The sequence below is a fragment of the Leishmania martiniquensis genome, chromosome 25 (assembly GCF_017916325.1).
Source record: "Leishmania martiniquensis isolate LSCM1 chromosome 25, whole genome shotgun sequence".
Classification (NCBI taxonomy): domain Eukaryota; phylum Euglenozoa; class Kinetoplastea; order Trypanosomatida; family Trypanosomatidae; genus Leishmania; species Leishmania martiniquensis.
In genome coordinates, this window is record NC_090160.1 from 270,001 (window position 1) to 297,159 (window position 27,159).

General features: G+C 58.2%; 6 protein-coding genes across 6 annotated transcripts; all 6 read left to right on the forward strand.

Moving 5' to 3' along the window:
- Positions 1-1,683: 1,683 nt before the first annotated feature.
- On the forward strand, positions 1,684-2,904 carry LSCM1_05277 (uncharacterized protein; the record flags this gene model as incomplete). The annotated part of the gene is made up of 1 exon (XM_067322749.1): positions 1,684-2,904. The coding sequence occupies one exon, from the start codon at positions 1,684-1,686 to the stop codon at positions 2,902-2,904; it is 1,221 nt and encodes a 406-aa protein (XP_067178114.1).
- A 6,824-nt stretch (positions 2,905-9,728) lies between these two features.
- Positions 9,729-10,784, forward strand: LSCM1_05278 (uncharacterized protein; the record flags this gene model as incomplete). Its single annotated transcript, XM_067322750.1, has 1 exon — positions 9,729-10,784. One exon carries the CDS (start codon positions 9,729-9,731, stop codon positions 10,782-10,784), a length of 1,056 nt encoding a protein of 351 aa, XP_067178115.1.
- Positions 10,785-11,898: 1,114 nt separating this feature from the next.
- LSCM1_05279 (uncharacterized protein) lies at positions 11,899-13,149 on the forward strand (the record flags this gene model as incomplete). Its single annotated transcript, XM_067322751.1, has 1 exon — positions 11,899-13,149. The coding sequence occupies one exon, from the start codon at positions 11,899-11,901 to the stop codon at positions 13,147-13,149; it is 1,251 nt and encodes a 416-aa protein (XP_067178116.1).
- A 3,264-nt stretch (positions 13,150-16,413) lies between these two features.
- On the forward strand, positions 16,414-17,340 carry LSCM1_05280 (uncharacterized protein; the record flags this gene model as incomplete). The annotated part of the gene is made up of 1 exon (XM_067322752.1): positions 16,414-17,340. The coding sequence occupies one exon, from the start codon at positions 16,414-16,416 to the stop codon at positions 17,338-17,340; it is 927 nt and encodes a 308-aa protein (XP_067178117.1).
- A 4,256-nt stretch (positions 17,341-21,596) lies between these two features.
- On the forward strand, positions 21,597-25,037 carry LSCM1_05281 (uncharacterized protein; the record flags this gene model as incomplete). Its single annotated transcript, XM_067322753.1, has 1 exon — positions 21,597-25,037. One exon carries the CDS (start codon positions 21,597-21,599, stop codon positions 25,035-25,037), a length of 3,441 nt encoding a protein of 1,146 aa, XP_067178118.1.
- A 535-nt stretch (positions 25,038-25,572) lies between these two features.
- On the forward strand, positions 25,573-26,277 carry LSCM1_05282 (uncharacterized protein; the record flags this gene model as incomplete). Its single annotated transcript, XM_067322754.1, has 1 exon — positions 25,573-26,277. One exon carries the CDS (start codon positions 25,573-25,575, stop codon positions 26,275-26,277), a length of 705 nt encoding a protein of 234 aa, XP_067178119.1.
- Positions 26,278-27,159: the final 882 nt, after the last annotated feature.

Below are 27,159 nucleotides of genomic sequence, written 5' to 3' on the forward strand. Positions count from 1 at the left end.
CGCCAGGCGCTCTGTTGTCACGAATGACTCGGGTCCCTCTTCGCTCCGGCTCCTCTTCACTTTCGTCTCCACCGAGTCCGCTCTCTCTCTCTCTCTTTCGGTGTGCTGCATACAGTTGTACCGTCGTGCGCTTCACAAGCATATTTTCTTTCTCTTCCTCTCTCCCTCTCCCCCACCCCCGCCCTGCTTCTCCCATCGCTTTTTTCCTCGGAAGGAGTCGGGAGAGGGGGAGGGGGTACACTGCGCCCAGTAAAATATGAAAGAGAAGAGCGAACAGGAAAACAGAAGCCAGCGCTTCTGCAGTGGCACACGTATCCCATTATTCACTCTTATCCGCTGTTGGTCCTGGTGTATTGTTCCCGGTGCCGTCATTCTTTGCCATCTTTTTAGTCCGCTTTTCTGCCCTTGAGCTTGTGTGAGCAAGTCTGGTGCTTGATACTGCCACGCCGCTGCCATAACGTGAAGGAAAGGATACCCAAGACGCAAGCACGTTGGCCGGCCCTATCCCACGGCCCCTCGACCCCTGTTGGCTGCTAGCGGACGTAGTTGTCGGTGGTTACGTGGGCTAACGACCTTACTCGTCTTCTGTCTCATCCTCACGCGTGAGTGAAAGAGAGCGGTGCCAGGAAAGCATCGGTAAACGAAGAGTCATGCTTCTAGATCTTCTCTGCGTGAATTTCGATGACGCTGCCTTCATAACTGTCTCCCGCCCTCGCTCCGCGCTATCGACCTCCTTCCCTCCTCCATCTCGCCCTCCACGCTCGCCGTCAACTCACCATCGCCCCCGTCTCGCTCTTGTGCATTTCTTACATCGTCTTTTAAGTGTTTTCCTTTTTGGATTCATTCACTCCTCTTCTTCGCACCCACCTACTCCCTGACACACGTGCTCACAACATCTGTTCTCCACCTGTTCAGTTTCCATTTTGTCTTTTTCCTTGTGTGTAGTATTTGGCCTCCTCTCTCGCAGCTTCTCTCTGTGCCTTCCGACACGCTCGCGCTCTCTGTCTGTCACGCACACACACAGGCACAGATACTTCCTCACACACCCACGCACACACGCACCTACACACAAGAGATTGCGAATATCCCCTCCTCCTTTTCTCTTCTCTTTTCCACCCTTCTTCCGTTCTTTTCTTTGTTCTTCACTTTTTTCCTTGATTTCTTTTCTTCTCTCTGGTTCCCGGTCTTTGCTAGAAGGCGGCCTGCCTGTCTCTCGTACTCTTTTCCATTATCTTACCTTTGGGTGAGTGCGTCTCGCTCGCTCGCTCGCTCGCTCGCTCATCGATCCAGCCGTTCTCTTCTCTTTTCCGTCCCTCCTTCCAATAGCTCCCTCCCCCTCTCTCCCTTTCCCTCTCTCTGATATATCTATCTATATATCTATCTATCTATATAGATATATATATATAGAGATATACCCTCACACACACACACACACAGACGGACGGGCGCCACCTCATACTCGCCTTGTGCATGCATACACAGAACTGCATTCTCCCTCTCCATCTCCCTCAGACTTCCTTTGCTTTATCACTGGTTCACTCGCGACCCTCTCTGCCCCACCCTGCCCCTCCTTACACGTTCAAGAGGCGCGCTCCACAAACGCTACTCGAGGTCGGGTAGCACCTATTGTAGAAATAAGAGCAGCCTGGCCAAGAGGCAGCCGCCGTTTCACGACTCTCAAAGATGGGCATTCCACTCCCGAAGCCGGTGATGACGCAGCTGCAGGAGCGTTACGGCAACTCCATCTTCCGCTGCGGCTCCAGTTGCGTGAATGGGTACCGTGAGACCATGGAAGATGCTCACCTAACGTACCTGACGGATAGCTGGGGCTTTTTCGGCGTCTTCGACGGCCATGTGAACGATCAGTGTTCCCAGTACCTTGAGGGGGCATGGCGCAGTGCCATTGAGAAAGAATCGATACCCATGTCGGATGAACGGATGAAGGAGCTGGCGCTGCGGATAGATCAAGAGTGGATGGACTCGGGGCGAGAAGGCGGGAGCACGGGCACCTTCTTCGTAGCCCTAAAGGAGGGCAACAAGGTGCATCTGCAGGTTGGTAACGTCGGCGACTCGCGTGTGGTAGCCTGCATCGACGGGGCCTGCGTCCCCCTAACGGAAGACCACAAGCCGAATAATGAGGGAGAGCGTCAGCGCATTGAGAATTGCGCGGGTCGTGTGGAGAATAACCGCGTCGATGGAAGTCTCGCCGTCAGCCGCGCTTTCGGCGACCGCGAGTACAAGTTAGGCGGTGGAGGTCAGCTGGAGCAGAAGGTGATCGCCCTAGCCGACGTCCAGCACAGGGATTTCACCTTCAACTCGGACGACTTCGTGCTGCTCTGCTGCGACGGCGTCTTCGAGGGCAACTTTCCGAACGAAGAAGTGGTGGCCTATGTGAAGGAGCAGCTCGAGACCTGCACCGACCTCGCTGAGGTGGCTGGCCGCGTGTGCGAAGAGGCGATCGAGCGCGGCAGCCGCGATAACATATCTTGCGTGATTGTGCAGTTTAAGGACGGCAGCGACTACGCTGCTGAGCCACACTCCACCGTCGTGCCTGGGCCGTTTAGCGCGCCGCGCAATAGTGGCTTCCGCAAGGCATACGAGTCAATGGCAGAGAAGGGGAACACGACTGTGGGCGCCCTTCTAGAGAAACGCTACGATACCCTAAAGGCCGCCGACGCCCTCACGCCGGAAGAAACGGAGGAGCTGAGTCAGTTTGACAACGGGCCCGAGGCAAAGCTCACCGGTGCCGACCGGCAGAAGTGGTTCTCGAACTATTTCCAGAAGCTGTGCGATGCGGCGACGAACGGGCCGAGTGACCAGATGGAGCGCCTGCAGTCGCTGCAGCAGCAGGCCGGCATTCCGCTATCGATCCTGCTTTCCCTAATGGGGGAACAGACGCAGTAAACAAGAAAACAGAAAAGCGCCCGCCCGGGAGGCGGGGAGCACGCATCAGAACTGCACGCGAGCGAGCGCGGCGAGGTGCTTGGGGTGGACGATGAACCGAAGGAGGATGGTGCAAGGAGAGGAAGAGTAATCGCGCAAGTGAGCCAGTGCCTTGTGCTCTGAAAAGGCCCTCGCTTTTCACTCGCTGCTGGGCCCCGGTCCTCCCTCCTCCCTTCTCCCCCCCCCACGGGTTGCTGCCTTCCTGTGTCTTACCGTATCGGTAGGCTCCCTTTTCGGAAGGGGGTGAGAGGATGCCAGAGGGCAGGAAAACGAAGGGGGTGGAACGAGGCAGTCACGTGCACATGCATACGACGAAGGAGGTGTGTAATGCCAGAGCTGATCGTGCGTGTGTGCCGAGTGCCGGTAGTATTTGCAACGAAGCGGAAAGAAGCGCCTTCTACTCTCTCTCGCTAACAACTGCCTCCTCTCAAAGTGGTGTGGGCGCGAAGCTGATTTGGGAGACGGGCAGGTGCGTGATAAGAAGAAACAAAAGAGCAGCTATGGGAGCCAATGGTGTAACGGTGCTACTCGTAGGTCTAAAGGCACAACAGAGTTGAAGCGATCGGGAGGGGGGAGTGCGGGAGCGGCTAGGTCGGCGGTGAGAGAGGGAGAGGGAAGGGAGCTGGCGGGCGTTGTGCCAGAGGGGACGGGAAACGTGCTGGCACGAGAGGTGGGCATGGATGAAGGATGATAGAAGACAGAGGGATGGGGGATTGGCACAAACTGCAAGATAGGGGAAAGAACGAAGGGTTCGAGAGAGTCGGTGCGAGGCGCACTTTCTTGGCAGATATATGCATCCCGTAGTGGGCGCGGCTCAGCATTGAAGAGGCGCGCTTTCTGCCCCCCCTCCCCTCTCTCCATGTCCTCGCCTCTCCTCCTCTTCCTCTGCGTCGCGTCGTTGTTCGGAACATCCACACACGAGCGACCGAAAGCCAACCAGCCATACTCTTTGCTGCACCACTGACGCTTTTGCTGCCCTTTTTTTTGTTGTTTTTTTGTCTGAGGCGTCCTCCTTCACTCTTTTTTTTTGTTTGTTCCTGTGGGGAGTGATTGGTGGGTGTATCTGAGCGTGCGTGCGAAGTCAGCCTCTTCCTCCCTTCCCCCCCTCTCTCTCCTCCCCTCGAGAGGGGAGAGCAAAGGAAGAGGTGAAGTGCGGGTCGGGTGGCAGTGAGGAGAACATATTAAAAGGGAAGGGAAAGAGTAACAGTTAAACTAACGAAGCAGAAATGTTTCTTTGCCTTTCGTATTGTACTCTCGCATCTGGACCCTGCGGTATGCCCCCTTCCTCTCCTTCTCAAAGCAACCCTTCCTCCTGCTGTTCCTGGTGCTGTGCTGCTGATCAGTGTGCAAGACTTCATCTGCTGTCTTACACTTTGAAGTGCTCTCCTTTCCCTCGTCTTCTTTTATCTGGTCAGGGGCGCGCGAACACACGCCCACACTCACATAACCACAGGTATGTGTGCGCATGAAGGAAAGGGGATGAAAAAAAAAGATGTATGCGATGTATTTAGAACGAAAGGAGTGCGAATCGAAGCTTTGCTCTTGGTGTGTGTGTGTGCATGTGGATGTGTATGCGACGTCCGCTTTTTCTTCTGTTGCCCTTCCCTTCCCTCCCTCCTCTTGCGCAGCCCCTTTTTATGTCGTCCTCGTATCATTCGCCTTTTCTCTCTCTCTGTGTTTCTCCACGTGCTGGCCTTGTTGCGGGTGGGGTTCCCTTTTGTTGCTTTACTCGTCACGCTGCGCTAGCACACGCCCATACACTCATATTAACCCTCCCCCATCTGTTCCCTTCACACCCCTCTACCATGCTCACTGCTTGCCCTGCCCGCATTGCTACGTTCCACAGGATGTCAGCGATACGGTGCTATCACTGCCCCCCTTTTTCGGTTCTCTCCCTCCTCCACGGTATGTCGCTGTTGCGTCTTCGGTCGTCTCAGGCACGCCGCGTTTTCCCTCGCTCTCTTTCACGGATATGTGACGGCAGAGAGGGAGGCGCGGCGCACGGGGGCTTGATGGCCAACATACGACCCCGCGATGGGCCACGGGAGGGGAGCGGAAACCCCAAACGGCGGAAAGCGAACTTCCAGAAACAGTGAGAAGGAGAGGACAGCGAAGGCGAAAAAAAGAAAGAGTGAGCCGTGACGTTTACGCACACATGCCCCTCCTCCTTTGCACCTGCCGCCCTCTCCTCTCCCTTTCTTCCCAAGCATTCATTCCCATCCCAACGTTTTCTTTTATATTTTGTACTTCTGTGAAGCATGCTTTTTTTCTCTTGTATCTACGCGCGTCTCCAGGTGCGGGAGTATATTTTTCTTTGCTAAGCAAGGTGCTCGTGTATGTGCGCCTGCCAGCTTCCCTCCCTTTCTGTCGGACTCTCCCTCTCTCCTCTGCCAGCTGACGTGTGCGCCTGCATGTGAGGCATTGCGTTTATGCAAATGTCTGTGTGTTCGTGTTCGATTTCTGTGTCGCTAACCTCGCCGCTGCTGTGCCCCCATCTCCTTCCTTTTTTTGCATGTACGTGTAGGCGCGCTGGTGATGCTGTTTCTGTTGTCTTTCATTCTATTGTTGTTAGACCTGTGTCGGTGTGCACTGTGGCCGTCGCTCTTGGGTCTCGTTGGGGTCTCTCTGTGTCGCTTTCTGCGTACCTTTCCTAGTGTTGAGCCATGCATATCGCCCTTCCGCCTCCCCCGTGACGATTTCTCATGGCCCTCCCTCCTCCGCACAGCCCCCTTTTTTTTGTATGTGTCCCTCTATGCACGGCTCTGTCTCTCTACCGGTGTTTGTGTGTGCTGAAGAGGGAGAAAGGTGTATGTCGATGTCTCCATGTGCATGTGCATGAAGCATGCCAGCTTTCGCGTGCTTCTTTGTGTATGGGGTTGGGGTGGGGGAGGGGCTTCTCTTTTATTTCTTCTTCTTTCATTGCCTCCGCGCGCCCGTCTGCACTTCTGCGGCGTGCGTGCCCGGCTTTTCTTGGGCGCCATTGTGGCTGTGCAGTGTGTGACAGACTTTGGAAGGACGACGAGAGTGAGGGCGATTGAGGCATGTGATGCCACGCGGGTACTCCCTTGTACATGAGCGCCTACATATAAATGCACAGATGGGGAGAGAGAATGGGCGGAATCTGAGCGCAGAAAGAAGGAGGTCAAACGAAGTGAAGCGGGGGACGGATCGTGTGCAGCTAGGCGGCGCCATGTTCGCATCACATACAGCGTGTCGACTGCCCGATATATCTCAGCAATCGTGCTCCCTCCTTTCTCGGCGTGTTTTCTGTGCGTTCGTCTTTGCTGCTTCCCTTGCAGAAGCCTCCCCCTTCTCTCTCTTCTTACTCTCAGCGCGCATGCTTCCCATGACTTATCTGCACTTTTGGTATATATATATATGTGTGTGTGCAGATGTAGATGCCTTCGGCCATGCTTCATGCTTTTGTTCTATCTCTGTGCTGGGGCGCTCTTGTGCATATGTGGTCGACTGTGTCTATGCGGAAACCCTGCATGCTGACGACAACCACACGAGCACGTATACCATCGCTCCTCCCTCCCCTCTTTCCGGTGCCTTGGCAACTGTATCGCTAACCACCTCTATAAACAACGCTTTCCTGCCCACACTAATCCCTCTCTGTTGAGCCCGCCTCCCCTCCCCCATCTGTCCGCTACGCACTCTCTCGATAACTCACTTTTTTCGCCCCTCTTCTTCCCTTACCCTCACTCCTTTGCGGCTCACGCAGATGCATCAAAATATAGAGGCCCGAGGCAGCGACACAACCGCATTTATCAGTGCTCTCCCCCCCTCCCCTGCAGTGTGTGCACCTTTTCCATCTCCGCTTTCTCTCTATCCCTCACCCCATCCCTTCGACTGCCGTGGGGAGAAAGGAATCATGCCTGTGTCCGCATATATATGTGTGTGTTTGTGCGTGCGTGGTGTACCTCTTGTTAGTTTCCTTTTAGATTTTTGCAGTGGCCTGCTCTTATTTTCGTAGCGCCATGCTGAATGCTATGCGAAACGGGAAGCCGCAGTAGCAGCGGTAACCAGAGAGGAGGTACATGTGTGGTGTGCGTCCTCGCTGCCGCCCCCTTCCCTCTCCCCCCCATTCCCCCACTCGCGCCAACTTCCCGCCTCGCCTCCGCCGTCGTCCCGCTCGCATTCCCTCTGAAATGAAGGCAAGAGGGACGAAAAGGAGGCCGTCAGAGAGAGGGAGAGAGGGAGGGAGACGTGGTGCAACGAGAGAGCGCGACGGAGGACGGAGCTCACAGAAGCAGAGATAAGGAAAGGGAGGACATAAGAGAGGGAGGACAGAGAGAAGGCGTCTGTAGTACAACCGAAAGAAAAGCAATGAAGAAGAGGAGAGGCGGGAGGTGTGAAAAAGATGCACACCGGAGTTCTTTGCCAGAGAGAAAGAAGGGAGAAGAGACGGATAGGCGTCTGCGTGTTTCAGTGTTTGTATGTGTGTGCGTGTGTGTGTGTGTGTGTGTGTGTGCAGCTGTCGCACTCACCTACGCGCAGCCATGCCCACACATGAACGTATGCCGCACACTCGAGTGCGATGCGCGTGCGCGCGTTCACACGATGCAGAATACGAACTACGAAAGAAGCGCAGAGCAGACACGCAGCGAGTTGTGGAATAGCAGGAGTCACCCACGTGCATCGCTGGCGCACATATATATATATGTGTGTGTGTGCGCATTTACAGTCCGCCTTTCTGACTGCCATCGATCGTCTCCTCCCCATCCTACCTCACCTTCAATTTTCTCTCTTGTCTCGCATGGATGCCAGTGCCTTTTTTTCCTCGCCGCGTAGTATTGTTGTGTATCTTTGTTTGGAAGCTCCCTTGTATGTCTGCCCTTCTCGCTCTCGATTTCTTTCTGGCATACAGAGGGGGAGGGAGAGAGAGAGTGAGACTGACTCGCTGACACGTGCGGGTTCAATCCTCGGGTATGAAAGCCAATCGCCCCCTTTTTTAATTTCGCCCTCCCCTCCCCTCTCTCTCTCATCTTCCACCAACATCGCCGCACACACACACTCTCCCATGTGCCAGTGTTTTCTTTCGTCTCTTTCTCCTTCACTGTGGTGCGTCTGTGGGGTGTTTCCACGCGTGTCTGCGCGCAAGAGTGTCTACGTCTCTTCATGCGTTCCAGTCTTTGGTGTGTATGGGTTCTGAAGTGCGATGACCGTGTCGGCTGCTCTCGCCCTTTTTTCCCTTTCCGCGTATGAGTAGCCGCTCTCTCTCTCTCCCTTCCTCCCTCCCCCTCTTTTCTTTCTTTCTCAGTCGCTGTGCGTGCTCTTTCCTCTGTCTGCGGGTTTCGTTCTTTCGGGTGGCAATGCGGAGATGGCGAGAGGGCGTTTCTTATATGATTGTTCCTCTGTTCCCTCTTGAGCCCATCTCCTCGGTTGTTACTGGTGTGTGGGCGCTTCTCTCTTTTTTTGTCGTTTGTCTGTCAGAGTCGTCTGTATGTCGACGTGTGTCTCTGCCTCTGTCTACCCCTTCTGGCCGCGTGCTGATTTGTGCTTATGTGCCTGTCGGGGTTGGCTGGTCAGTCTGGATGTCTGCGCCCACGTTTAGGTGAATGATCCGAGCATCTCCCAATGTGTATGTGTGTTTCTTCTCTCGTCTCGCAAGAGTACATATACATATATGTGTATGTATGCATGTGTGTCTGTGTGTGTACGTGTGTGCGTATGTGTGTGTCTTTTTTTTCGTGCTGTGTGCTGGTGTCCCAGCGATGAAGATGAACTGCGAAAGACGACCTAAGATGAAGCGCAGAAGACGAAAAAAAACAAAATGATAAAGAAATGCTGAGAGAAAACAGCAGCAAAAAGGTTAGGACCTCCCTCTTGACAGACACACATGCATAGAAGCACACGCGCACTGGGGAAAGCCAAGAACGAGGCAGCACGGGGAGGGAAGGGTAGAGAGGGCCAGGAGGGAGAGAAAGGGGGTGAGTGGTTCACTTCTGCGCGACTGGAAACGAGAGGGACCTGGACGGAGCTTCGTTGGTGCGCGCCGAGCTGCGGCTTGCCGAAGCCGGAGAGATGGGGCGAGTGAGGAGAGAGGTGAAGAAAAGCGCGCAAGAGAGATAGCAGAAGGAGGGGTGACAAAGGAGGAGGGCCCGACGGACGGTATGCAAGTCGACGACTGAGAGGCGGTGCCGCCGACAGTATTGCAGACTCCCCGTCGATTTCGCCTGCGCTGTGCGTCTGCCGCCATCCTCCTCTCCCTCTCTATCGTGGCTGCATTTTTCCTCCCTCTCTCTGTCTCCTGATCGTGCACAAGTCTTGCGCCTTTACCCCTTCATGTATGTGCGAAGGTGGCTCTCGCTCTCCGGTGCGTCGTCTTCACCACTACCGCCACCTCCGCTCACTCCCTCATTCTGTCTGTGCTCCCGCAGCTGCCTCTGCACTTCAGACGCGCGAACGTCGTCAGTACCGCCCCCCCTTCTCTCCCCGTTCCCGTTCCCCCTCGCGCGGGGGTCCCTTTCCGCTGGCTACTGCAGTGACTCTGCATGCGCCTCCCCCTTTTTTTTTTTGCGTTTGCCCTTTTCTCCCCCCTCGTCCGATGTCTTGGGGCCGAGTGGATAGAAGAGGGCTGAGGCATTAGATCGGAGGCAAGAGAGGGCGCCCATCAGGCTACGAATGTGCATCCATCGCTTTCTTCCCAACTACCCCTTCTTATCTTCCTCCCATGCGGGTAGGTGGTGGGGCGACGATCCCTCCCCCTCTCGCCTCATGCAGGCTTCGTCATAGACGCGTCTCTCTACACCTCTGTCTCTCTCGCGCGCTTGCAGCCGTAGATGACTGCGTTAGACGAACCCGCTTTTGTGCTGCGTCACATTCATCGCTGCGGCGCTGGTGAGTCAACGCAACTTTCACCGCAGACCGCCGCGTCGGCCCCGGGCAGCACTGCCGCCACTGAGAGCTCTTACGCCGCCGAGGTCCTCCTCAACGTGGGGGTGCTAGCATCCTCCGCTCCCGCTGACAGCTCCTGCGCGCCTTCTCAGGCGCTGGTGTGCTACGTGTGCCCTGTATACATTCTGCAGGCAGGATGCCCAACACTGCGCGAGGTGCTAGCTGATGCCTTTAAGAGTGGCTCCTGCGGAATACGTGGAGTGAAGGACGAGGTTGGCGCGGGCTCCGCTGCGGCTGCCGCTCTGCCGTTGTCTTCGCCTCCCGTGGCGATTCCGCTTCCGTTCCTCGATAGAGATGTCTTCCAGGTGGTGGCCCTGTACTTGGAGCACTTTTACACGTTCGACGTCACCATCCCTGCCGGCACCACGGAGACGGCGGCAAGCCCATCCTTTGCTTCATTAGCGGCCTCCTCTGCGCAGGCTCCGTCCCCGCTGCGGCGGCCGCTGAACTTTCAAGACCTCTACGCCCTCTCGAAATGGGAGCACTACTACGTCCTATGCCAACTCCTGGGGCTCGAGCGGTCGCAGGTGGACTCCCTCCGTCTGGTGGAATGCGGGGTGTGGGTGGACCTACTCAGCGGCGCCGCTGCGGTGTCACTACCAAAACGAGAGGCGCGACAGCAGCAGCAGCAGCAGGCGGATGTCGCACAAGGTACTGCGCTCTCCCAGAAGCGTGTCGACTGTTTCTCACTCGAGAACCGTCGACGGATGTGGTCGCGTTTGTGCCAGGTACTCGAAGCAGCATTGCGGCTGGGGATGACTACCCTGCGGCTGCTTTGTGCAGCGGTGGCCGCCGATATGCTGGTGGACCTTGATGAGGTTGGCTTAGCGCGGCTGACCCAGCCCATTGGCGACGGCAGCAGCACCAGGAGCATTCCTCCTTTCACAGCCGAGGCACGCGCACAGGTGCTGGACCGCTTTCCGTGGCTAAAGCCCCAGTAGTCGCGCGAACAGTTCCCGGCTCCGTGTATCCCCTCCCCTCTGTCACTGTTGGACATGCGTGCGGTAACCACCACACCACGCCACGTGGCACTCAAGTCTCCTTTAACGGTTGCATGTACGCCACTGCAGCGCATGGCTGTGCATTCCAACTCGCGGGCCATAGACTAAGTATGACGAGAAGAAGCTGAAAAGCATTGAACTGCCCCCCTCCTCCCCCTCCCCCCTGCTTCCGGTCTGCCCCCCACGGGGCCCGCTCTCTTCTCCTTCCCCGCACTCGCTCTGCTCTCTCCTCTCCTTCTCGCTCGGACTCCTTCATTCTCATCACTTGCTGCCCTTCCAGAGGGAGGATCGGTGCGCTTCAACCTCACACCTCCTCCTCCCCACCTCGGGACAACTCCCCTCCCTCACCCCACACGTGAGCATACACGTACACGCACCCATACAAAGAAAGGTATACATCAGAGAGAAAAAAAACAAAGACATTACGGCAATGAGCGCGAACACTTGCCGGATCGCAGGCGGCCAAATTCGTATTCTCTTCTCTTCATCCACAAGGGCGTTATGCGTGAGGGAAAGCGTGCGTTGGATATCCGGGGGCAGAGGTGGTCCGCGCCCTGTTTGCAACGAAAGTCTCTGTAGTAATGAGACAGCAACAGAGGAAGACTCTGCAGGATGGTGAAGAGGGCTGCGGCCAAAGGGACACTGAGGATGCCCGCGGAGGGCATGCCAACGGCACCTTGCCTCATGGTCACACGCAGCTGCTTCTCAAGATCTCTTCCGCCTCTTGCTTTTCCTGTTGGACCTTCTTACACCGTTGCGCCGCTCTCGGCCGTCGCACTTGCTGTTCTTCTGTCGCACTCTTTTACACCCCCTCCCCTACCCATACCCACACAGGCACATCGCCCTTCCTTCCTTCACGAACGCCCCAGCCACCGCGACCGCAGACGCAGCCTGTTTGCTGCGTAGCCCCTCCCCCTCCCCTTTCGCAGCTAGCATTGTACGTCCTCCGCATTGCATGTGGAACTCGCGTACTAGAAATCAGAAGCGAACAGACACACAGACATACACAAAAAAAAGAGAGGAGAGGAGAGAGGAACCCCCCCTCCCTCCGAGAATGGGTCAGCAAGCTTCCTCCGTTCGGCCAAACCCATCGAATGCCGAAGTTGTCGACGCTGCTGCCGAGCATGGCATAGCTCGGTGTGCCGGTTGGACAGAGCCCCCGGTCTTCGAGATGCAGAACATGCTGTGCACCCCGAGCTTTTGTCCTTCGGCATCTGGCGCTGAGTTGGGAAGAGCGACATGCCCCCAAAGCGCGGCTGGCGCTGGCGGCAGTGCGAGCAGTGCTGCTACAACCATTTCCGTTTTGTGCCTTGAGACATCGGCGCAGAACGCTGACCAGCTATGCAAGTCGCTGGTATTGCCACCAACGCAGCGCGCCAGGGCTCTCCAAGAGGTATCGAAGAACGTCAGCGGTGTTCTTTGGCACGCCCCCGTCACCACAAGCGTGCGTGCTCTGAGGCAGTTTCTGCTAGAACAGACGGCGTTGCCCGCGCCGGCGGACACCACGCGTGGTGGTGCCTTGGCACTTCATCTGTTTGCCATTCGAGATCCGTTACGTTGCCCTGATGATGCAGCTGATGGCGCATCGTCATGCGGCTCCGCTGAGGCCTCCTTCGACTTGCTGCTGGCACTCCCGGAAACGATGGAGTTGTCCACGCTGAGCGCGGACCGCCAGCTCTTCTTTTTTCCTGCTGTCGGGGCCTGTGCGGCCGGTTGCGACCCGATCACCAGAGATCACACGCGCGCCAGTACTGCAGACTCCAACTTCGCTGCGCTGCAACACAAGGATGTGGATGCGGAGGCGGCTGCGTGCCCTGTCACCGACGCTGATGGCGTTTCTAGCGCGGGGCGCGCATTAGTGCTACTCTACTCGCGCGAGGAGAACTTCGGCTTTGACGGGGACGATATGCTGCTGATTACGTGCTGCCTTTCCATCTGCGCTTGCATAGCCGCTAGTATCTGCTGCTGCGCGAGCGCCGCAAAAAACAGTCAGGCCCTCAACGTCGCCGACTCGAAGCCGAACCACACCAACGGCGGTAATGGCGTTCCTTCTTACAACAACGGTAGCGCCACTGCTTACTACGGATATCCGTCTCAGCAGGAATACTACAGCGGTGCTCCCGGGTACGGCGTGCCGCCAAACGCGTACACAAATAGTAACCAGAACCCGCTGTACCGGCCGCAGCCACAACCGAACTACTACGGTGGGACGAGTCAGTATCAGCCGCACCATCCGCAGGTGAATGGCATTCCCATGCAGCCTGCCACGTGCACTCGGAGTGCACCTGCAACCGTGCCTCTATAGGGTCAGGCAACCAAGTTAAGTGAAGCCGGTACACCAGCTCCGCCAAAGCAGGTGCCACACTTGGATGCCCCTCTCTCCCCACTGCGCAGTGATTATCGCGTCGGTCTCTGACCCCCTCCCCCACCCTTCCCCAAACAAGAACGCGCAGACGAAGCCCCAGAGGCGGTGCCGGAAAAACGTTCGCTCTGCTGTAAGCGCGTTGCCATCCTCCCCCCTTCCCCCTCTCTCTCTCTCTGCAAATGCGCCTGCCCCTCCCCTCTACTGCTGTCGACCGCACTTTTTGTTTATGTGTCTTTCAATCTTTTTTAGTTGTAATCTGCGTGTGCGTGGAATTCTCCCCCTCCTCCTCCTCGCCCACACCCGCTCTTGTTCAGCGCCACTGTGCCAACGCTTCTCGCCGCCGCCCCCCCTCTCTTTTTGGGGGGGAGGGGAGGGGAAGGGAGTGGATGCCAAGCGAGGTGGCGCGGGATGCGCCCAAGGAAGAAAGTGGGGAAGGGTATCGGTCGAGCCATACGCCTCCTCGCCGTGCCGGTTGTCTGTGCTGGCTCGTATTGGCCGAGAGAATAGAAAACAACACCGACGGGAAAAAAGAGTGCGTAAGGCATCGCCGTTTCTCTGCTTCTCTGGCTACCGTATCACGAAGCAGCGCGCTTTCTTCGATCCACCCCCCTTAGCCTCCTCTCTCTCTCCCCTCTCGTCCGCTGCTTTTCTTTTTCTTGCGTCCGGCTCCCTTGCACCTATTCCTCACTCTCTCTCTGCTTTTCTGTAGCTCTTCTTTTCGCCTTCATCCTGTTTTTTTTGACGTTGTAGCGTGTACGACATGTGCAGCTGTGTAACTACACACACACATATATATATATGCATATATATGTATATATATATATGTGTGTATGCAGATGGGTGGTTGGGTGCAAGTGCTCGAAGGAGCGTCGACACTGTTAAAAATGCGTCGCTCCGGCCCCGACTCCGACACCCACACCTACATATTTTCCTTACTCCCTATCACGACAAGGTTTCGGATCGATGTTGTACAAAAGGGGTGCAAGATTGATTACGTGCAAGCAGTCCCCTGACTTTCCCCTCCTCTCACCCACACGCACCACATGCATATGTGCATACATACCTATCTATGCACATATGCAATGCACATCAGTGTATGGATGTTGCCTCCGTGTCATCGACTACAGAGGGGTCTCTCTCCGTTGTTGTTTACCTCCCCGCCTGCCCTTTCTTTGGCTCCTTCGAATTGCACCTTTTCGCACATCTCTTTCCCCCTTTTTCGACTCGCTTTGTGCTTTCTCTTCTTCGCAGGCGCCTCCCTGCGTCACGTTGGGTTCCTGCACCCACTCTGTGTGGAGGGTTGCGGAGCCAAGGGCCCGCGAGGCTGGGCCTCGGGTGCGGCTGCGGGTCCTTGGCGTCGGCGGGCACGTCTGGGCTAGCGCTGAGCCGGCAAGGCTCGCCGTCATGGCGCCTGTACGGCATCACTGCGGAGCCTGCCGACAAGCCGATCAGCATCGGCACGCCCGCTCCCGTGAAGCGCGTGCACGCTCGGGAAGAGACGGAGGATGGCGCTGCTGCCACAGACTCAGCAGCATCCCACGTGCCGCAGCACATGCGGTCAAGCCATCCAGAGGCCCCCGCTCCCACCCCGCGGCATCGGTGGAAAAAGTTGCAGAGAGCGAGCCTCTCCTCACCGGCAACAGCGCTGCCCTATAGTAGGGCGCAAGAGCTGAGGTCGCAAGCACTGCGCCCACGCGCGGCCAGCCACAGTGGTGGGGGTGGGGGTGGGGGCGTCTCCCATCCAAAGAGGGCATGCGGGCGCCAGCGGCATGGCGCGGCGAATCGCGCCATCCCCGTCCTCCAGGCTCCAACGGGGAGAGTCTTCACACCGTATTATGGGATACCGCTGCTTGAGGTGACGGTTGGGGTGGCAGAAACGCGGGATGCCGGCAGGGTGCAGAGCCTGAGAGGGCCCTGATCGGCTGCCGGCCAACTGCCACCCTGGGCTCGCCCGGCAGGCGCCGATCGCGCAGCACATCTTCGCAGGGAAGGGGGGGGCGAGGAGGAAGGAGAAGCGCCCGTTACACGCATGGTCCGACTCGGCGGTCGACGTTTCGTCCCCGACGACGAGGATGCGGCCGAGGCGCGACAGAGGCAGGGCGTGCACTGCGGCTGCGCGTGCATGCCTTACCTCGCTTGCTCGTGGCTGATCGGCCACAGAGAAGAAACGGTACAAGCAGCCGCTACACTGCTGTGCGCCTTCTGCGCAGTGGACCCGCTAAGCCGGCGAGGGCGCCCGTGTCTCTTGTCTGTTCGTATGCATGTGTCGAGTTGAGGAGCTGCCCCTTGGCCCTGTGAGATCTGAAAAGGAGAGGAAGGGTAAGAAGAAGGGCAGTGTGCGAGTGTGTGTGCACGCGCATTGGTGCGTCTTCGACGCCGGCAGCTCGTTCTGTATTTTCTCTGCTTCCGTTTCTCAGCATCGTTTGATTGCTGTCGCGCTCATCTGTTTTTTTTTTCTGTCGTGAAACATCTTTTCTCTCAGCCCTCCTCGTATTGCCGCCTACGTCATACCCATGAAGGTCGCCCTCCCCCGGACACGCTGAAGGCGCCGCAGGGGAAAGGGCCTAATGAAAGTGACGTTTGGGGCGGCTGACCAAACCAAAGTGAAAGAGATGCCATCGAAGGACTTGGCCGAGTCAAGTGTGGAAGTATTGCCCTTCGTTTTTCATGCCCTTCTCGGCCTTTTCTCTGCATGAAAACACGGCAGCGCCAACATGCCAGGGGGTTGGGGAGAGGGAGAGAGGGAGAGGGGGGCCGATGAAGAAGCGCGCCTGTGCCCCCCCCTACACGTCCCTTCTTTGGACGTAGGACGGGCGGTTCACTCCGTTGCGGGCCGCACTCGTCCTCCCCGTCTCCCCCCTCATCATTCCCCCCTCTGCTCTTTGCCACACTGCGCATACCTTTTTCCTTTTCTTCCCTTCTGTGTGTTCGTGTATGCGGATGCCTGCATCCACGTACACGCACGCACATATGCTCGCTTCATCTCTCTCTCTCATCTCGCTGCACCTTCACCGACCCACCTACTCTGCCCAACATCACTTCGATCGTGGAGTGCCTCCGTCCTTTTATAGCTGTATACGCTCACCTTCAGCCATCCTATATTTGCCTACTTAGCTCTCTTCTCGCTCTCGCTGCCATCATCTCGGTTGCTTTCTGTGTGCTGCTCTCGTTTTCTTCTTTCTTCCTCCTTCTCTTGCGTGTATCATGACCAGCCGAGCTGAAATGGAGTCGATGCTGACGACCGCGCCTGTCGGGGCCCTCGACGAATCTCTCGTCTCAATCCTATGCGTAGAGGTCACCCACAAGACGCAGCTCGCGCTCGATAAGGCACTCTCAGCAGTGGCGGCCGGCAACTTGGGCGACAGCGACAGGGCGGCGGCAAGAGCGGCTCTGCGCCAGCTTCCTGGGACGCAGCTCCGCATCGCTCCCTCCACCACCATCCATGCTATTCGGTTCTTCTTACAGGAGCACGAAGCCGCGCAGTCGCTGCCGTCGCCCTCGAGTGGCTGCCGCGCGGGCGGGGCCTCTAAGCAGCAGCAGAAGCACAAGTCGCTGGCCCACGCTCACTTCTTCGCCGTTTGCGTGCCATCAGCCTCCTCGGAGAAGGTGGATGCCGCGGACCTTTTCCTTCCTCTCGAGAGCTCCGCAACACTTCAGGAAGTGATCGCTTCCGGCGCCGTGCTCCTGGGCGCCGACGATGCTGGCGCGAACGCAGATGAGCAGGCGCTGCTGCTCGTGTACATGCGAGAGAGCGGGTACGGCGCAGACCTGGATGATCTTCTGTGCTGCGCTCTCTGCGCGGGTATCTGTGCCTGCTGTATTGCCTTGTGCGCCTCTGGTGCGCGCTCGGCAGGAGGAAGGAAGCAGAAGGATTACGCCCCGCAGCAGTACCCCGGCAACACCATTGCTCAGCCGCAGGCGCCGCCTTACTACCAAGGAAATGCGCCAGGCGGCCCGTCGCACAGCTACGGGGCCCCGCCGCAGCCGGCGTACTACAACTATGCCGGAAGTCCCGAGTACACGCAACAGCCGCCCCCGCCCCCACCCGCTCAGTACTACTACGCTCCGCCAGCGGGCACGCAGCAGGGCTGCAACTACCCGAGCCAACCGAATGGCGCGGCGCCTCTGTGAGCCAGTTGTACGCAATGTGAAGGTTCCACGTACGCCAAGAGTCTGCTCCTTCACCCCCCCTCCCCCTCCCCTCCCCAACTCCTGCCCTGCGTGCGCGGGCGGGAGTGCCTAACGCCGCTGCTCTGCTCGAATGTGCCGTAATTCTCTTTTCGCTTGTGTTCGGTTTTTTTCTCTTCCGTTGGCCTCCGCTGTGCCGTTGAGGGGCCATGGTGCGCTGTTTTGTTTTTCTGTTGTATTGCTTCCATGCCGTTTTTGGATAAGTGACTTGTGCACCATTTCATGAACTGCGCAGTCTTATGCGCCACATGCCACACATTTTGCAATTCTGCAGGCACGCACTCATCATTGAGGTGCGCCTACTGAGGGGGAGGGGGCGAGCGTGTGGGCGCTGTGAACCGCGGCAAAGACGGTGAGGGAAGTGAGTCGGCGTTTGTGTGTCGGAGGTGTGGGCCACACCTGAGGACTTCCCTTTCTCTGTCCGTCTGCCTCCGTGCTTTAAAGTGCACTGGAGGAAGGCGAGAGAGAGGAAGGGAGAGGAAAAAAGGGAGGACAGCCGCCGATCGAAGCAGAGGATACGAGGCTTCTGACCCCTCTCTCTCTCCCCTCCCCCCTCCCCTCTCCCCACATGACGTGTTGCTGCGCCATGGTAACACACACATCCACACAGGGACACGCATTGATGCCTATGCACCCGACACTTTCTTTCATGCGTATCACATGTCCTCTGGCGTGCGAAAAGAAGAGAAGGAGGGAGACGACGTCCGTAACAAGAAAGAGGGATGAGGCCTGAGCATACCACACTCCGATTGAGGGGAAAGAACAGAAGAGATATCGCAGCGAACACGGAGCAAGAAGGGACAAAGCGAAGGCGCCAGAGGCAGACGCACGAAGACAGACGCCCCCTCACACGCACACAGACGTCAGCTTCGTGGCATAGTGGCGGCTGCGCTTGCCCACAGCGCGCGCCTCCTCTTCGACTCCTCCGCCTGTGCGAACGAGGGCCCTCTCCTCTTTTGTTTTCGTTCGCCTCTTCTTGTGTGTCGGCAATGCTCCCTTACCTCTCTGGGAGACGTCCATGACCACGTGTGCGTGTGTCTGTACCTAATCCCATCACCCTCCCTCTGACTGCCTGTACTTATTTTTGTGCGTACTTACCAGGGTGTGCGTTTGGTCATGAGTGCTACGGTGCTGCTCGTGTGCTTTGTGTGTGTGTGTGTCGCACTGCCTCCTTCTGTGGCTCCTCCGCTTTCACTCTCCTCTTCCCCTCCCCTAAAGCTAATGTCGGCATGCCAGACTGTTGCAAAGGCGCTGCTGCCAAGAGGAAGAGCAAAGAAAATTACCTTCGCATCCTTTGAGATGCTGATCCGGTAGATAAGGTATAGGCGCGTATGGTGTGTCTGTATGTTCCGCTTTTCCCCTTTCCCCCTCCCCCGCGCTCACACTTTCTGTGCCGCGTAGGGTGTCTGCCTGTGTATTAGGAATAGCGCGTTCTCTTCTCTCTTCTCCGGACTCGCTCTGAGCTCCATCATCCTCGCCGAAATATACACCTAGGCTTTGGTACACGCACAGACCCGCACGCAAGTACGTCTCCTTTGATGGTGCTGTGGCGGCGAAACACAGTGAGGCAGAGCTCATCGGAAGGATAGGTGAGGTGTGTGTGTGTGTGCGTGTAAAGGCTCAGCAGCGTTTGTCCCCCTCCTTCCCTTCCCCCACCCCACCCCCTCTCTCTGTGTGTGTGTGTGTGTGTCTGCGTATGTGTGTGTCTGCGTGTGTGTGTGTCTGCGTGTGTGTGTGTCCTCTTCAAGGTTAAAGGTGCTTCTCGCACACAGTCATGTACTTTTCTGCGCCTTCTCTGTCTCTGCCGCTTCGCGTGCTCTTCCCCTTTCACGGTTTCTCTCTTCGACAGAGTTCTCTCTTTTTCCGCTGCTTTCGCCTGTTGTGCGTTCTGTTTGCGTTTCTGCGCGCTGCAGTGCGTCTATGATCGCCCTGTGCTCCTCTTTCGTCTTCGTCTACCCTTTTTTTTTGTGGTCTTGCCCCCTTTTTTCGGCGCCTGTGTGTGTGTGTGCCTACACTGATTCTGAAGAGCTGCTCGATAAGCCGAGTGCCTCCTCCTCACACAAGAGAGGGGGGAGGGCGTTGCCTCGCTTTGTCGCTCTCCCTCGATTCGCGCGTCGCCTGGTGTATCTGTGCACTCACCCTTTTTTTTTGTTGGGGGAGGGGAGGGGAGGGTTGTTTGCCTCAGGGCGTTTTTCTTTCCCTCTTTCGCTCCTCCTCTCTCTTGCGCCTTCCGCGTAATGCTAAGTATGACTGGTTTTCTTCGTGCGTCGTTTTTTTTGTTTTCTTTTTTGATGTGGTGGTGATGGTGGGAAGGGAGCTGTGCCGTGTGTTGAGAGCCGAGGCTGAGTGATCGCCTCTCCTTTCTTCTCTCCCTCTGGCTGTTCTTTTGATTTTTTTTTTCGCGAGAAGCCCTGGTGCGCCGTGGCGTACATGCGTGCGTCTGCTCCCGCGCCAACAGCCCTCAAGACTTGCGCAAATCGTCAGACGTCGCGCGAGACACAGAAAAAAAAGGAGGAGTGAAGAAAAATGGGGTGGAAGACTGAAAGGGACATCACAGCAACGCCCATACCACACACCCTCTATCGCGTGCTAGCCTTTGTTTTGTTGTTGTGTGTTCAAATATTTTGAAAGCTAAGAGCGAGCAAAAAAAGGCGAGGAGAACGCTTCACGTCACCGGCATGCCCCAGCTTCTCTCGCCTACTCGCTCCGTTTTTACACACACATAATATATATATATACCTATACATGTGTGCCTGTGTGCGTTCACGACGCAGATGTACACGTGCATGTCCCTGTGATGGTGTGTCCACGCAATCGCGCATGGGTGCGGGCGCCCACGTTGGCGGCTGCCTATATCGGGAGATACATCCCCGACTAATTCCATTGATGTGCCTCCCTCCTCCCCCGCCCTGCATCTCTGGCCCCCTCTCCTTCTCGCCCTCTTGGCCGTTTCTCTCTCACACACACACACCGCTCAAGCCTCACCATCCAACCCACATCCTTGATATTAGCCGTTTCCGTATTAGTGGTTGTCGCTCTCTCTGTGCGGCATCCCTTACCCTTTATGTGCGCACCGCAAGTGAACTGTGGAGTCTCAGGGATCGAGGAGTAACGTACAGAAACGGCGGGAGGCAGAGCAAAGCTGACGGGAACGCCGAGGCCATCGAGCGAAGGGGTGCTTGGAGGCTGCGCAGGAATGATTGCACGCGCTGCCGCCTCTTCTTCTCGAACTCTTCCTCCTCCGCCCCTTTTTTCTGCTCAGGGGTGTTTTGCTGTGTGTGGGGGGGGGGGTGAGGGCACTCCCCAGCAGGAGTGGATCCGATCCTCCTCCGCCATCTCGGGCGCTTCTGTGTGTGTGTGTGTGCGCTTCGCCTCTTCGTGCAGGCGGCACACTCGACTTCTACAACACCCCTCTCAGCATACTTCTGCTCCTCTGGCCAGGCTAGAAAAGGAGGAAAGGGGGCCCATTGAGCTGATCGCCACTGTTAACACACCCATTCGCTCTTTGTCCCGCTCTCTCTTGTTGGACGGCACGATTTCTCGACGCGGCGGCGGCGGGGAGTGCCTGCCTATCTGTCTGTCTCTCGGTGTGTACGCGTGGGGGAGAGGAAGGAGGGGGTGCTCTAGTGCTTCATTGCTTCTGTATTACCACGTTTCTTATTATATTTTCGATTGCCTTTTCGCTTTGCAGTTGTCGCTGTTGTGCTTTGGTGTGCACCTCACTGCTTCTCTAATACCCCCCCACACACACACACATGCACATGCACATGCACGCATATATATATTTATATAAACACACACATTTTTTTCGGTGTCGTCTTCGCCACTTTCACCCGAGTCTTACCCGCATCTGGTTTCTTTTGTTGCGGACCACTCACAGGTGTTCGTGCGTCTTCACGAACTTGTCCGCACCGCAGGGATCGGTTGTACCGCTGCCGCCGCGGTCACAGAAGTGGCGCTATGATCACCTCTGCCTTGTGGTTGTCTTGCTCGTTTAGAAGAGCTGCACCCCTTTGTCGGTTCTGACTACGTCTTGTTCTTACGCGGCGACCGCCGTGCACCTTTCCGTCCCCCCCTTCACACGCAAACACACACGCACGCACGCACAAACGCATACACTCACACACAGGCTTTCCGAGCTGTAGCTTTGTTTGTATTCTATCCGCCGCGACCTCTCTCTTTTCGTTTCTTCTACTGTCATGTCGCGGTACCTTGACCCCTTTGTCTCGGATAGCAGCTATGCAACGCCGCTGCCGCAGCAGCCGTGTGAGGCGGCCCTGTGGCGCGCAGTAACGAGTCTATATGAATACTCCGCATTACCAGCGCCGCTGAACGTGGGCGGGCCTTCCACAGCAGCTTTGTCAGAATATGCAGTGCCCACTAGTGGTAAGCGAATCTCCGCAGTGGAGGTGTTGCAAGACAGCGCTCCAGCAGAACGTGATGACTTTGCTGTGCCGTGCGGTGGCTTCTACGCCACTATGTCACCCGTAATGGCGGACAAGGCAGCCTCGCCACTGAGTTCCTCCTCTCGATTCACAGCGCCGAAGAGCTCACCGCTTGCCCCGTCTGTGGCGGTACCTTTGGCGAATCTACCGGCTCTTGCCCAACAACGTTCACCGGACGCGCCCGCAGTGGCACCGCTGCTGCCTCGCACCCGCCCTACCAGCACCTGTAGCGTCCATGACGATTCGCTCGCCAGGGACTCCACAGCCAGTTACACCCACGCCACCTGCTATCGCTTGCTCGAGCCGGTGCGCGCGCTGCTCACTCAGTTTAACGCGGATAATCTCTTTGTCGGTGCCAGCGTTGTGGACTTGGCAGTGCAGCACCCCCTTCCCTGCCTCCGCCTAGAGCTGGTGCGACTGTTGCTGACGTTTAAGCGTTGGAACTGGTCCATGTGCGCACCGGTGGCCGTTGCCGCCGGTGTGGGGGACATAGATGTCCTGGAACACCTGCTCTCCGTCGAGGAGCTGGAGCCCAACATGGGCTTTCCCCTCACGGTCGCCGTGCGGTGCTCTCAGCATGAGCGCGTGCTGCCCTTATTGCTCTCTCATCCTCGCATCAAGCCCAACTACGGCGATGCCTTTTACGTGGCCGTTGCCACTGGGAACACCGGTGCCATGCACATCCTGGGCGCTGCGGCAGGGGTCGATGTGAACGGCTTTGCGCACAGCGAGGGTACGTCGGCACTCTTGCACGCACTACGCCAGCTCCTCATATGTAGCGTCGCTGAGGGGGCAGCACGCCAGCCATCGACAACTGACGCTTCCGTGCCACTACCTAGTCGGAAGCCCCGACACGCCATCACACCGCCCTCCTCGCCTCTCCCTTCCACGGCGGAAGAGAGGGCAGCTACCATCTCCCTGCTCCTCGCTGGGCGGACTAGCAGTGCTGCCAAGGCGAATGCGACGCACGAATCTCTCAGTCTCCTCTCCGGTAAGGCAGATAGGAGCGATGCAGCGCCCTGCACTGTAGCAACGATCTCTGGAGGCACGTCCTCTGCGGCGGTGTCCTCAATAGCCGCGGCGCTGCCAGGGCAGCGCGACAGGGCGCTTGCCAGCGGTGAGTCCGCCGTGAGGGTCGTGGGCGACGGGCACGAGGCCGTTACAGCGTCGGTACATGAAGAGAAGCAAAGCGCGGCGCACACCGCCGGATTTCGGCAAGACACCAGAGCTCATCTCCCGTGCACGGCGCAGCACTGGCAGGCCGTGTTTCTTTATCTGCTCAACCACCCTGCGATCGAAGTGAACGCCGGCTTCTACACGACACCGCTGCAAATGGCCGTCTCTTCGGGTAACGTGGAGGTTGTCGCGTGGCTTCTGCAGCACCCGCATCTTCGTCCAAACCGCTTGCCGAGGGCGGCCGCAGTGCTCCGCGACTCGTACTACCTTCTGCGGCGGCAGGTGCTCTCCAAGGATGCCCTGAAGTGCGTTGTGGCAACTCCAGTTGAGATGGCAGTGCAGCTGCATCAGCGGGAGGCTTTCAAGCTGCTTGTCCGTGACCAGCGCGTTCGAGTGCCCGGGCAGCTCACCATGCACCTGGAGCGACAGGCGTGGAACGCGGAGGCCATTCCGTACCTGACGATCCTCGCGCAGCACCGCGCTCACTGGGAGGGATGGGGCTGGCGTCGGCGTCGCCAGTGCGTGCTCATTGCTACAGCAGCCAACGTTGTCGTCGCGCTTTGCACCTGGGCCGTGTGGTGTGCGTGGTATGATTCCCTGAGGGCGTGCGGAGTTGTGCTACTTGGCACGCATGCAGCACAGGTGGTCATGAGCGTCGCTCTCTTTGTGTGGGAAACCTGCATGACTGGGGCCCCCTCTGGTGCCGGGCGGCCGCCGGCCGCCAAGCCGGTCCCAGTGCTGGCGGCTCTCGTGCAGCACCGAGTGCCAACCTGGCCGGGAACCTGGCGGTGCGGCGCCGCGGCGGTGCTTTTGCTCTGTCCGGGTATGGTGCCTCTTCTAGACCTTGTGTGTGCGTGGAATCTGTTCGAGGTCCATCGAAGCCGGCAACCTCTGCCCACAGCCGTGCGCACCGGAGGTGCGGCGCCAGCGATGTCTCCGCAGCATCGGCCTGCGGGCCCTCCTGACAGCTCTGCCAGAGGCAGGGGCTCGTCGAATGATTCCCGTGAGCGAATCGATCGCGCCCGGGGTCACTCGCGGTGGTTCTCATCCACCAGACATGAGAAGGCCGACTTGTCCGCCGCGTCGAGTGCCTCCAGCCACGATAGCCTCACGGATGCGCCGTGCGCGGCAAGCGTCGACCGCGGAGAGAGCGACTCTCATCCCCCGGCTGCGACGGCGCGCGCTCTGCGGCCGGCGATGGTCGGCGGCGGGGTTCAGAGAAGGTTTCATACCCTCTGCAGCGCCGCAGCTGCGGCACCAGTGGAGGGTGCGGTGGCAGGCCCTGCGCACACTGCAACGACGAGTGCGGCTGGCCAGGCTGCTGCCTCGAGCAGCGAGCTTCTTTGCCGCAGGAGCCCATCTTTGACGACCAACGGCATCAGCGCTCGGCCATCAATTCATCGCCGCGATTCGTGGGTGATGCCTGGTCGCCCCTCTCGCTTTGCCGCCTCCACGGAGTACCACGCCCCGGACCTGACCTTGCGTGCGTTAGCGTATGTCACGTACGATCGGCTACTTGTCGCACCTCGACTACTGCTCTCCTGCGTGGGCATCTTTATGTTCATGTTCATGGCCTTCCCCTCCAGCCCGCCAGCGGCGTTCTCGCCGGCGGCTGCGCTGGTTGGGAATGGCTCTACAGTGTGGATGGAGGGAGCGCCGCCGCAGCCTCTGTTTGCCATCGCCACGCGCTCCATCTTTACCATCTACTACTACGATCATTCTTTCTTCAAGGCGCCCACCGGGGCGGCTGCGCTGGAATCGAAGGCGAGCCTCGCCACTCTACCGCGTTTTACCATAGCGATGGGACTGGTGGGCCTCTGCGGTCTTGTCGCATCTACCGTGAGTGGCGCGGCGCTGCTTGTCATGGCCACCTCGCTGCGCACCATCACAGCGCAGTCCTGCTTCACGAGCTCGGGCGACATGGACAACAGTGACGGCAGTCGCGGTGGCGACGATCATGCGCTGCGCCATGTTGAGTGGAGTGGGTCTCGCGGCGCCGGTCATACGCGCGGGTACTAGGCCATGTAGGCTTGTCGCGGCCGTAAGAATCGCGGTGCAAGACACGGACATGCTGTTGACGGTGGCAGAGGAATCGTTCGACGCGGCATGAGGGCCGGTGTGCGCGCGCTACGCGAGCAGTGGTGTTTTCGAGCGATCCAGCAGAGGATGTCGCTGCAACCATACCTCGGGAGAAGAGTGACAGCGAGCCACGGAGCGTAGCGTGGCAGAAGCGGTGCCGATTCATGGATTCCTGGGACGTGCACCGGAGACATGCGGTTATCTATGCATGCCGGTGCCAAGGGGGTCCCCAGCGCACTGCCAGAACACAAAGGCAGGAAAAGCGATGAGATGGGGACCGGCTCTCTGTCTGCCGTGTGGACGCGGCATGATAGCCTATCTGTCTGACGACCCCTTCTCCTTTCTGCTCCGTTGAGGTTGGCGCGCAGCGACGTTGGCGTGGTGTGTAAACGTGCCTCTCCACATCCTCAGTGTGCATCCTTCTCTTCTCGCCTTCTCTCTTTGCTCTACCAACAAGACCATACAGGCTCAAGCCATGCTTCACCGCCACAAGCTTCTCTCTGTGCCGAGGCGTCTGGCAAAGCTCCGCAGCTCTCATATTGACCCCTGTGCTGTCCGTGCGCTGGGCCCGATTTTGCGACCAGCGCTGCGAGCACAGTCGTCTTGCACATGCCTCTCCGCCGCGTCGTCAGTTGCTGTATCTCGCCGCTGGCGCTCAACTGGGCTGCCGTTCAGTGACACTCCCAGCCCAGGCTCTTCACAGGCGAAGGCGCCGTCCAACAATGCAGCTGCAGCGTCCACTAGCCTCGCTGCACACCACGGTGCCACTGGCTCTACCACCCCTGTGGCGGAGCAGCTGAAGAGCCTCTCGCCGGAAGATCGGCAGCGCATCATCGCCGCCTTGCACGCACCCGAGAAGGAGAAGAGCTCCGTCATGGGTGGCAGCGGCATCGGCCCAGCGGATGGAGACATGGTAGCGGCTTTCACCTGCAGTCCCTGTGACTACCGCATGGTGAAGCGCTTCAGTAAGCATGCCTACACAAAGGGCATCGTCATTGTGGAATGCCCTAACTGCCGCGCGAAGCACTTGCTGGCCGACAACCTTGGCTGGATGGAGGACACGGCCGTCAACATTGAGGACATCTTGAAGGCAAAAGGTGAGAGCTTCATCCGCATTGGGGGAACGGAGGGCGACTACCAGGTAATGATGGATCCAGCAGAAGCTGCGTCTCCCACGTGAGCCGCTGTGGCGCAGCCGTAGAACATGTCGCGCGCCGGCTGACAGAGAGCGGGGGTAAGCTGAGTTGCCCGCTCCGCAGACCTCCCTGCCCCTGCTCCCTCCCTCAGTAGGCGCTGCTGCAGAACGCTTCGATTCTTGCCTGTTGCTACTGCGCAGACTTCTCATCCCACCTCAACTTTGCCTTCCCGCTCACCAGCATATACAGGTCCCCAGTCTGCAAGGCCCCCCCTTCCCTCCCTCCCTCCCTCCTCCTCTTCCCTTGACTGGCGCTCGTCCACCTGACATTCCTTCCCTCTCTCCCTTCGGCAGGGAGCCTCTTTGCATGCTGTTGTCTGCCCATCCCGCGCCCTCCCGCGCACGCTAGTGCGAATCCTGCGGCACAGGCTCCTATGCGCGTGCATCAGCCGCCGCACGTACTAATGCCGTCTTTCCTCCCTCCCACTCGCCGCTTATGCGAGGGCGCGCGTCTGCGTATGCGCGCTGTGAAATCTATAACAGGCGCAGGTCTTCTAAAAGAGTACGTGATAGAATGCTTCGGAGGAGACCGATGAGGCGCCACGGGCGTCGCACCGGAAGAGCGTCAGCGCGCACGCTTCTGTCAGTGAGCGACAAGGCGAGGTGGAGGGCAAGCTGCGTAGCTGCTTGTGATGAGGAGTACCTTGCCAGCGTCCTCAAGACCGAACCAGCGGCGGGCGTGGTCATTCGCATAAGGTTCGTCTTGTGCGGAGTGTCGCCCTCCCGGAGAAAGCGGCTCTCGCTTACTTTGCCGTAACGTGCAAGCTTCCCCTCTTTTCTCCCCCTCAAGGGGCCTGTGTGCGTTGCACGCGTCCCCCTTTTGCCGCCGCAAGCGCCTTTGTCTCCATCCCTCCCTTCCCTTCCTTC